At 40.9% G+C, this 9,170-nt stretch overlaps 3 protein-coding genes across 8 annotated transcripts; 1 reads left to right on the plus strand and 2 right to left on the minus strand.

Moving 5' to 3' along the window:
• The first annotated feature begins 25 nt into the window (after nucleotides 1-25).
• On the plus strand, nucleotides 26-1,869 carry LOC129588531 (voltage-dependent anion-selective channel protein 2-like). 3 transcript variants are annotated; one of them, XM_055482804.1, is made up of 4 exons: nucleotides 26-165; nucleotides 378-435; nucleotides 502-673; nucleotides 851-1,869. In XM_055482804.1, the coding sequence occupies exons 3-4, from the start codon at nucleotides 502-504 to the stop codon at nucleotides 1,633-1,635; spliced, it is 957 nt and encodes a 318-aa protein (XP_055338779.1). In that variant the 5' UTR covers nucleotides 26-165; nucleotides 378-435; the 3' UTR covers nucleotides 1,636-1,869. The 3 variants fall into 3 exon arrangements, with proteins under 3 accessions (XP_055338779.1, XP_055338787.1, XP_055338770.1); XM_055482812.1 differs by having other exon boundaries at nucleotides 378-430; nucleotides 493-673; XM_055482795.1 differs by having other exon boundaries at nucleotides 378-430.
• On the minus strand, nucleotides 1,764-4,707 carry LOC129588507 (heparan sulfate 2-O-sulfotransferase pipe-like). 4 transcript variants are annotated; one of them, XM_055482751.1, is made up of 7 exons: nucleotides 4,646-4,707; nucleotides 3,953-4,505; nucleotides 3,443-3,522; nucleotides 3,049-3,181; nucleotides 2,762-2,871; nucleotides 2,349-2,512; nucleotides 1,764-2,082 (listed from the first exon to the last, which is right to left on the minus strand). In XM_055482751.1, exons 2-7 carry the CDS (start codon nucleotides 4,364-4,366, stop codon nucleotides 1,937-1,939), a joined length of 1,047 nt encoding a protein of 348 aa, XP_055338726.1. In that variant the 5' UTR covers nucleotides 4,367-4,505; nucleotides 4,646-4,707; the 3' UTR covers nucleotides 1,764-1,936. The 4 variants fall into 4 exon arrangements, with proteins under 4 accessions (XP_055338726.1, XP_055338717.1, XP_055338743.1 ...); XM_055482742.1 differs by lacking the exon at nucleotides 4,646-4,707 and having other exon boundaries at nucleotides 3,953-4,635; XM_055482768.1 differs by lacking the exons at nucleotides 3,953-4,505; nucleotides 4,646-4,707 and adding an exon at nucleotides 3,600-3,887 and having other exon boundaries at nucleotides 1,766-2,082.
• A 770-nt stretch (nucleotides 4,708-5,477) lies between these two features.
• On the minus strand, nucleotides 5,478-8,983 carry LOC129589436 (uncharacterized; the record flags this gene model as incomplete). Its single annotated transcript, XM_055484211.1, is given in 14 exon segments — nucleotides 5,478-5,856; nucleotides 5,942-6,119; nucleotides 6,365-6,504; nucleotides 6,588-6,690; nucleotides 6,956-7,062; nucleotides 7,148-7,278; nucleotides 7,331-7,527; nucleotides 7,587-7,696; nucleotides 7,782-7,945; nucleotides 8,299-8,325; nucleotides 8,328-8,492; nucleotides 8,495-8,778; nucleotides 8,854-8,910; nucleotides 8,912-8,983. Coding segments are annotated over 14 exon segments (1,861 nt in total), but the record flags the coding sequence as incomplete, so codon positions are not given.
• Between the last annotated feature and the right edge of the window lie 187 nt (nucleotides 8,984-9,170).

Genomic DNA, 9,170 nt, shown 5'->3' on the forward strand with positions numbered 1-9,170 from the left:
CACTCCATTCAGTCCTCTGCCTGCATCCGAAAAGATAGGAAAAAGCTCCTCACAAACGTCGACGCATTTATGACTTAACGATTGACCAGAATTCAAAGGGCGAATCATTCTCACGGTGTTTGGTTGTTCCCGAGCTGATCACATAATTTTGAATTGGTTATTTCGGTAAGTAAATGTTAGATCTTAATTTCGTTATAACCGAAGCCTCAGTTAATGTGGTTTGGGCCGACCATTGCTCACTCTGGGGATTCGGAGCCAAGAGGTTTCTTAGCGCTGGCGGTGGAGGTTCTCTACATCTACTTGTTGAAAACGCTTTCTCAGTTTTTCTTCTTGTTTAGGTTTATAGTACTAGTTGTTAACATATATTGTTTGTTTAGGTCCAACGTTGATGCCGTTGTGGTGATTTCGTAACCAGTGTTAATCAAGAAAAGTGAGGTTTGGCATGATTTGTTTTGACCGGATGACGAAATCGCTAAAATCCCTTAAACTCAGATTTTACAGATGGCAAGAGTCATGGATAATCGTCCCGCAGACGGCAAGGCCAATTTCTCCACTTCATACATCCGAGAACAGCCGCTTCAGGTGTCTAGTGCTCAGGTTGGGGAAATTCCGCCGGCATTTGCGGATTTGAACCAAAGCATTAGAGACCTGTTCACAAAAAATTACCATATCGGTGAGCGCCAACCCTCAGCGGCCATAGTTCTATGCGATTGTATTTTGGAAATCAAAGTTTGTGGATGCTTTTGTTGTGGTGTGGTGTTTGTGCATCAAAGTTTTTGGTGGTTTGGTGGAAAATCTATCAGTTTCTAAAAGAATGTGGTATGTATAAATATTTTTTGGGCTTGCATAGGTTTCGCGAAAGTCGACATAAAAACCGTCACCGCCAATGGCGTCCAAATCCGTGGTATCGGACAGCAGGACATCGGGTCGGAAGCTCCGCGTGCCTTTGGCTCTCTGGAGCATAAATACGTCCAGCGCAGTTACGGGCTGACACTAATTGAAAGATGGTCCACGGACAACATGGTCACAATGGAGGCCTCAGTGGAGGACCAATTTCTTGCCGGAGCCAAAGCCACCTTCTTGGCCGGTCTTTCTGCGCAGACCGGCAAACGCAACGCTGCACTCAAGTTCGCCTACAAGCGACCGTTCATCCACCTGACGACGGACGTGGATCTGGACTTCGCCGGTCCCGTTGTCCGCTCATCCGCGGTATCCTCTTACAACGGCGTGCGCATTGGCGGGAATGTCGTGGTGGACACGGCCAAATCGGCCATCACCCGCTACAATCTGGCGCTGGGCATGGGCGGACCGCGCTACACACTGCACGCCGGTACTACCCATTTCCGCGACTTCGAGATGGGCGTATACAACCGCGTGGATCCCAATCTGGAGGTGGGATTCCAGTCCAACTTCTCCACAACGGGAGGAAATACGCTGCTGGCTTTGGGAGCCAAGTACGACATTGATCCGACGGCCTCGGTAAAGGCCAAGCTGGACACGGTGGGACAGCTGGGCGTCAGCTACACTCAGGAGCTGCGCAAAGGCGTCAAATTGACCCTGTCCACGTTGATTAACGGAGCCAATCTGTCCGGAGGTGGACATCGCTACGGCTTCGGTTTGGAAGTGGACGTTTGAGCTATTCACTGCAACGCTCGATTCAGTTATGATGTTGTGTTTGTCATTATGCGTACTGTACACGGGCTTTGATCATTTGGAGTGTTACTAGGCATTCTGGCAGTTATCGGGTGTGGACAGTGTGTTGTGGGAATTGAAATCCCCTTTTGGCTCTTAATTGTCATTAATTGTTTGATTGGTTTGAATTTGTTCTTTTGTTTTATCGTGAATATCTATAAAGCCGGCATTTACAAACGGTAATTGTCTCTTGAAGAGAACTCATTGAATCCTATCACAGTCTAACATATCGAATTTTAAAGGCTCATCTTATCAGTTGCGCCTGAAAGTGCAATCTGTCGCGTATGAAATCGTAAAATTCGTACTCCGCCGTCAGATTTTTCCGGATTACATCTTTGACATCTTGGGAAACATTTTGTTTGCGGTTCAGTCCTTTGTTAATAACATGATCTGTAATCCACACAATGGCAGTTGTATTGTAAGTAAAAGTACGAGTAATTCTAATAATTCACAATGTGGCGTACATGTACTGTATCTGTATGGTCATCCCAGTTTCAGTAAGAACTTACACATTCGAAATTTTGCACATTACTTCTGCACAAAGTGTCAGAAAATTCTGTAAATCCTATTTCACGTTACGTTGGCTCACTTGGCTGCTTCTAACAATAAGCAAGCACAGGATGTGAGAAATATCGTTTTCACCCAATTTTTCTTACCTTGGCTAGCCTTATAAAGTTCCACAACACCCGAAAAGTATTGCGGCAACTGATGCTGCAGGACGCGAAGTGTAATATCGATATCTTCAAGAACACCGACCACCGTAAAGAATTTCTCAACATTTTCTTTGGCTTTTTCCAGTGCCCATTTGCTATTGTGGTTTCTGTTATAAAAAAACATTCTTACAATTAGGCAACAAGATATTTGAAGTGATACGAATATACGTATGCATATTGAATATGCCGAGTGTTTTATCACACGATTTTACTTGCGTAATAATAATAGCCCCAATTTTTTGCAATTGGCTTTTTTCTTCATTAAGTAAACTGCGCTTTATATCTTAAGCACGGAATCTGTTATACAAGAAAGCCGTTAGAACAGATTCTGACCTCACATAGCTGGCCGCACTTACGAGCATTCGATGTCTTGACCGCAAAAGAAAGCAATCATATTTTTTATGTACATGCCGTCCACTAAGCGGCAGTCATAGTCTTTGGCTTTCCGTATGCAATGTTCCAAATCCTGGAAATTGTTTGGTTAATACCTACTATTATCATTTATTTATTGGTTTCGCAAGCTAGTTAGCCACACAAAATTTATTTTATATTTCACTCATTAAGCGATTGTTTAGTCCAGTCCCTGTACTCACCTTTGATCTTAAACATCAAAGCACGAAATTGCGTACGTGCCGGCACTCACCTCGTCGTACCATTTCCGCTCACCCTGTTCGGTGCCTTTTTTCTGGAGCCTTCTCCGGAAGTAAAATTCGGAGATGAACCGATCGGTGGGATCACGAATCATGTTTATATAAATCGGATTTGGTTGTCCAAACCTACAATTGCAACCATAGTGAACCAATATCTACTATATCTGTACGATTGTATGGCAAAAGACTTAGAATCAAACCTAAGTAAAACAATATACAGTACGTGCCAACTACCAAGTATATAATATAGAAATTCAATAAGTACAGTACATTAATGATATCATAGTGCAGAGGTGTAATTTGAAGCGCTAAAGTGTTGTTTGGCAAACGTACAAGCACTTAATAAATTGTAATTCGTATGCAGTTTTATACAACCGGTTTACTTACCTGGTAAAATCGAGAAAAAATAAGTGGCGATCAAAAACACTTTTTACAGGGAGTTTCATAAACTGCTGGACGAATGATTTCTAAAAGAACGAAAACAATCTATATTGCGCCATACGCCCACGAAGCTACAAATCACAAGAACTGTAAGTTCGCATACCAATTTTCGCTTCATTAAACATTACAAAGACCTGACATAAGAAACTAACTGCAACTGTGCTGTTATTGATGATTTCTCAAAACAGACATTTCTAGATGTTTATGCTTATGCCATAATCTGAAGTCTAGAGCAGAAGTACTGTAAAGGCAGCAGTAAATTTAACGTTAGTAGGATTTTCTATCATTGAATTAAACAGTACCGATATAGCCAGGCCATCAATATTTCACAAGATTGACGTTACACCGGAAACAGCAGTACTGAAGACCGGCTCTCTGGTTAATTACTAATTAACAACTCCATAAGATAAGTACTATTTGTGTCAGTACGAGTACATATAGTTAATTTTGTTTGACCTGCATATCTTGTGTTGCTAGAAACCAGTCATCCAGAAGCGGTGAGGATGTATAAATGAACGGGTTACTTGCAGTTAGATTTTTCAAGAGTGAATTCAACGTCGAACTGCCGCACTTTGGAACACGATTGTAAAACAACCGTGGATTACGGTTTTGCAGATCACTGGCGACAAATTTACGCATGACACCAGAATCTACTTTTAATCCTGGTGCCACATTTGATTGCGGATGTGGATTTTGATAAAATAACTGGAGCCATCCCGAACGCAATAAAGCCAGCGACAGGAGCGATAATATAATTAAAATAAATCCATAACACCACAGTCGTCTTCCCTGCATTCGAAGACAATAGTAATTCGCGTACAAGAACCGGCGCAACCGTGAAGGAGGTGCCTTCATCTCATTATCTCCCATATTTTTTTCCGCATAAAATTAGATTATCAGCCAGCGATAATCGTTAGAAAAAATGACGCACGATCCTAAATAATTGTTTCAACAATCGGCAGCAATAACGTTCCGGCCCATCTTAACCCAATCATATTTAAAAATGGATCTGAAATTAAAGCATTATTATACTGTACAAGCACATCTGTACTCTACTCGTAGGGTAGGTGAATTATAGCAACGTTAGACCATGCACTTAATATACTCGTATACGGTAATACAGACACAGTACCAAAAAATGTTACTTACAACACTGTGCGGTTTCCAGTTGTAATTCAAAGCGCATGAAGCAGAAATATTCAAGGTGTACTGCTGCTGACAATTTGAAGTGTCCTGGGGCACCAAGCCTTAACTTGCTCATAACTTCATGTAGAAAAGAGTTAAAATATATTAATTTAGGTCAACGGTCTTGGTGGTGGCATCCCATTAACAAGTAAGTACAAATACAGTACTCTTATGCTGCTTGCGAATGTGGCGATCTTTTGACCACTAGTCACACCAGAAATTCAGTACTCGTACGTATATCGTGCAAGACCGATCGATTACAAGTCCGAGATTTTAGGCACATTTACATATGTGCAGATTTACATATGTACAGTAAATTGTTTAAATAATCATCTACGAAGCTAAAGCTAAATAATATTGCCGTTCTTATAATGATGATCCACGTAGTACAAGCTGACAAAGAGGGTTCAAAATAAAAAAAATTTTTGAATGCGGAATGCAAGTGAGGACGTTAAATGCCGGCACCTGTGGTCAAATGCTAGCATCAAATGTTTTTATGACAGAATTTATTTGTTCTGAAACATATTGAGTGTCTATTGCCTATGGTTACCGTAACAAAATTCATTTTACTTTCTATTTTGAAAATCGAAAAGCACCGTACCTGTAGACTGTGGTGCAGCAGCCACTACTCATAAAATAATAACACGAATTAATGCTTAACAGTGAGTTCAAACGAATTAAGAGACAGTTTAGTGAGTTTATTCTTTCAAGAAAGCATCACGTAACGTACTCTCGTGAGTCTCGTCAAATGAACAAGCTGCAATAATAATCCTACAGAATACAGATGCAGTACAAGTACTCAAAAGTGTGTTTATCCCTAACAATATTTTCTCGAAAGACTATACAAAATGTGCAGTGGAACACAACTGAAAGCAAACTTTCCAGTGTGCTTATAATTTCACCAGCAACAGGCATATCGTACGAGTAAAAAAGTAACGCAAGCAATAACCGACAGCCTGAACAAAGCTGTTTACAGCAAACCAAATTTTCAAGTAAGTACTTAAATCCAAAACAAACCCTGCCAGCATACGAAATGGACTGCCAGACAATCATGAGGTATCCAAACGAATAGTTCTCAACCGGCGTCGGTCGACTAAGATGCACGCAGCCTCGTTGGAGTTGTTACAATAGCCAGAGGACGAAAATACGGTGAGCAGGCGACCATCTTGCTGAATCTGTACACAAACGAATAATATAACATAAGCACAGAAGAAACCTATACAAAATATAAAAAAAGGTTCCAAACAAAGAATAGTTTACCTGAAAGCCAGCTTGCTTCATTTCGTGAGCACGAATAACATGTGACAATCCATTAGTCTTAAGAAAGGCATCCAATGCTTGAAAGGAGAAAAAGTGTCCGGTACCTCGTCGATTATTGTCGGCAAACCCAAAGTCTGAATGCAGCAAGCGATCCATCTCTGGAGTGATTCGTTCCGTTCTGAAAATTACATACTTTTATGCCAGTAAACACTAAACAAGAAAAAGTTCAAAATTGTAACTGTAAACTAATGCGTCCGCGTTTGCTTTGTATGGTATCTTAATGGCTGCTGCCTACTTTAGTAAAAGACGTGTACAAACAAAAAAGCGAACCCAGGAAAGTAAACAATAATTAACCAACCGTAAGTATTCGCATAGTGCACACAGCAACATCCATCATTTTTCTACGATTGCTTACTGTATTACCCAATAGGATCATTCCACATCAGCTCCCATGCTAGCTGACTTTCCGTTTCGATTCTAAGGGGTTTTGGAATCTCATTTATGCTTTCGATTGTTCCACTGAGAAATCTACGGTGCGGTACTCCACCGTGTACACAGAAGATCTATAGCACCGTCAAGCATTGATTTTCAACAGAATTGTTTAAACATAGCATCCAGGTAATTCATTCACCGCCAGTAAACAAACCTCATCGTCAATCACAGCCGCAAGTGGCAAGTAGTCAAAAATATCATTGACAGCATTCCACACCTTTTCTCCCACAGCATCGCCAAACTTTTTCTTGCATTCACTATCACAAAATATAAGTTTATTAATGAAATTCTAACATCCGAAATGGCACACACTGAGCGGTCCGTTAATATCTGTACTTCTATATTGAACCGTAGTCTGTCAGCTAATTTAAGTATTTATGTCAGCTTTTGTTTTTCTAACTGCTTTATAACACGTATTCAAGTGATGAATAAATAACTGGCAGCATTTGTATATTATCTGAAGCAATACAACAACTGAAACTAAATAAATAATGCGTAGTAGCGTGCATTTCCAATACCTACTCGTAGAATGTAAAATTTTTTTGCACATTCCGTAGCTCATGGTTACCACGAAGCAGCCATATCCGATCTGGAGCGAGAAACTTCTGGGCAAATAAGTACGCTACCACCTGCAGGAGCATGAATACAGAGCTGCTGAGTACAAAACTTTTCTCTGCATAATGAATGAAGGTGTATTCAATTCTGAACACTTACTTCAATACCAAAAGCCCCGCGATCCACATAATCACCGAGAAATAAAAAGGACGCCGGGGTCAAAACCGGCCCCATACGCCACAACACTTTTTCGAAGCTCATCAGATCGCTGTAGTTGCCATGAATATCCCCTGACGAATAACCGAAGTTAGTCATTGCAAACAAAATCAAAAACAAATTTACCTAATACGTAAACAGGAGCCCTTAAACGTAATAAACGAGGTTCTTTCTGGAGAATGGGTTTCAGTGATTTGCAAATCTCGAACAGGCATTCAGCGAATTTTTCCAAAGACGTTGCACCCCAGTCAAAAGCGGGCTTAATGGATTTTGCTATTTTGTTGTGCACCACGTCTTCAGTCGTAATTTCTCTTTCAAAGTACCTTTTTCAGGGATATCAATGTCAGAATACAGAAAAACTGATAAATAACATCTCTCTCACCGTAAGCCGTTGATCATTTCGTTGCTGCTGTTCCGCATGTTGAATGAAACAAGCGAGTTCATACGACAAAGATTCAGTTTAAACTGTTGATCACTGTTGGTAATGCCCGCCTGCAATGTTAAATAGCAGGAATGCTCAAGACACGCATACTGTTTATCATTCCGTACATACGCAGGCTGCACTGCATATACAAACCGAAAGCGTATTGGCCCCTTCCATGTCCCATAAAGTCTGAATATCACCCAAAACACCAGAACGACGAACTTTCACGGAGTGCATGGCTAACTCATATGGTTCGTGGTCATCACTGGAATCACGTAATTTAATTTTCGAGTTGGCATTGAGATCGGCAGAAGATACTGCAAAATGCAAGTATTACAAAATACTGCACTAAACAAGCCAGCGTCAGTGTGACTCATTTCTTAAACCAGTATATATAATGGCATCACAAATCAAAGCAAAGCTTGTAACTTGGCGTCACGACCTTTCTAAATGCTTTAGATAAATAATATGGCGTATAAAGGGTAGATTCCCAGCAGGCACTATTCAAAGTTCAAATTTAAACTACTGATTTCCAGTGCAATATGTAAATTCTTCAAACCAAAACAACCCCTAAAAATCCGTTGGCAAAGTCATAAATATCAAGATCCATTCAAAACTGTTAACAATTGTTAGCTATTCTAGTGCGCGAAAATCACATTGCGCAACAAACCTGAAACAGCTGCGGTGATCGGAAAACCCTTCCGGTTAGCGTTCGTTTGCGACTCACACTCTCAACATTAACAACATCCATGTCACTTCTACGCGATCTGACTGGAGCTTGAAAACGCAACAATGACGATGTTCCTCGAAATCGCAGGTGACCCACAGCATTAAGAAAGTTATCCAGCGGAATATCACTTCCGTCCCTTGCAGGTCAAAAACACTCATGGCACTTCGACATTCTGCCTCCGTAGCATTTTCATCTGGTGGCAATCCCCGGGACTGTCTCAAATCGCGCAAAAGACTTTTGAATTCTTCCGCACTAAGAATCCTGTCGCTGTTCTTGTCGTAATAGCGGAACATGAAACGGCATCGCAACTCGGCTGGGACGCCACCATGTGGTGTCGTCGGATTCATTGCGCAAATACCGGCAAGGAAGGCTTCGTAAGTTAAATAACTGTCCGCATCTTTGGTGAACTCTCCAAAAGCGCTAAACCACACAATCCACTACTCATATTTCACTAACTACTGCTGCTTAAACTGATTAATGCAAAAATGGGCTTACCGATACAAGTCTTCATAATTACTGTAAATTCCCAACTGAAAACCGGTCTCCATTGCTCTTGAATGTGTTTAAGTTCATAAGATCACTCGGGAAACATGCGGTAAAAACTCTTTGTAAACAGATGCCTGATCTAAAATAAATAAACAAAATCGTGTCGCAAAATCTTCATGTTTCTAAATTCTTGCGCACCATCTTCATCAAACCGGGACGCCTGCACCAAGGAACCGATGTGGGATAAACTTAATCCACTGCTGTTATATGTAGCAGAATCTTACTCGGACGGAAATTAGTTTCGGCATAAAAATCTCACAGAAACT

Source organism: Paramacrobiotus metropolitanus, unplaced genomic scaffold (assembly GCF_019649055.1).
Source record: "Paramacrobiotus metropolitanus isolate TYO unplaced genomic scaffold, Prichtersi_v1.0 Parri_scaffold0000002, whole genome shotgun sequence".
Classification (NCBI taxonomy): domain Eukaryota; kingdom Metazoa; phylum Tardigrada; class Eutardigrada; order Parachela; family Macrobiotidae; genus Paramacrobiotus; species Paramacrobiotus metropolitanus.

What these genes read in the sequence shown, in the direction of transcription:
- LOC129588531 (XM_055482804.1), top strand. Translation starts at nt 502, where the DNA reads ATGGCAAGAGTCATGGATAATCGTCCCGCAGACGGCAAGGCCAATTTC. An exon ending in CACAAAAAATTACCATATCG is followed by an intron (nt 674 to 850) that starts GTGAGCGCCAAC and finishes GGGCTTGCATAG; the next exon opens with GTTTCGCGAAAGTCGACATA.
- LOC129588507 (XM_055482751.1), bottom strand. Translation starts at nt 4,366, where the DNA reads ATGGGAGATAATGAGATGAAGGCACCTCCTTCACGGTTGCGCCGGTTC. An exon ending in TAGCAACACAAGATATGCAG is followed by an intron (nt 3,523 to 3,952) that starts GTCAAACAAAAT and finishes TCGTTCTTTTAG; the next exon opens with AAATCATTCGTCCAGCAGTT. An exon ending in TTTTTTCTCGATTTTACCAG is followed by an intron (nt 3,182 to 3,442) that starts GTAAGTAAACCG and finishes TTGCAATTGTAG; the next exon opens with GTTTGGACAACCAAATCCGA.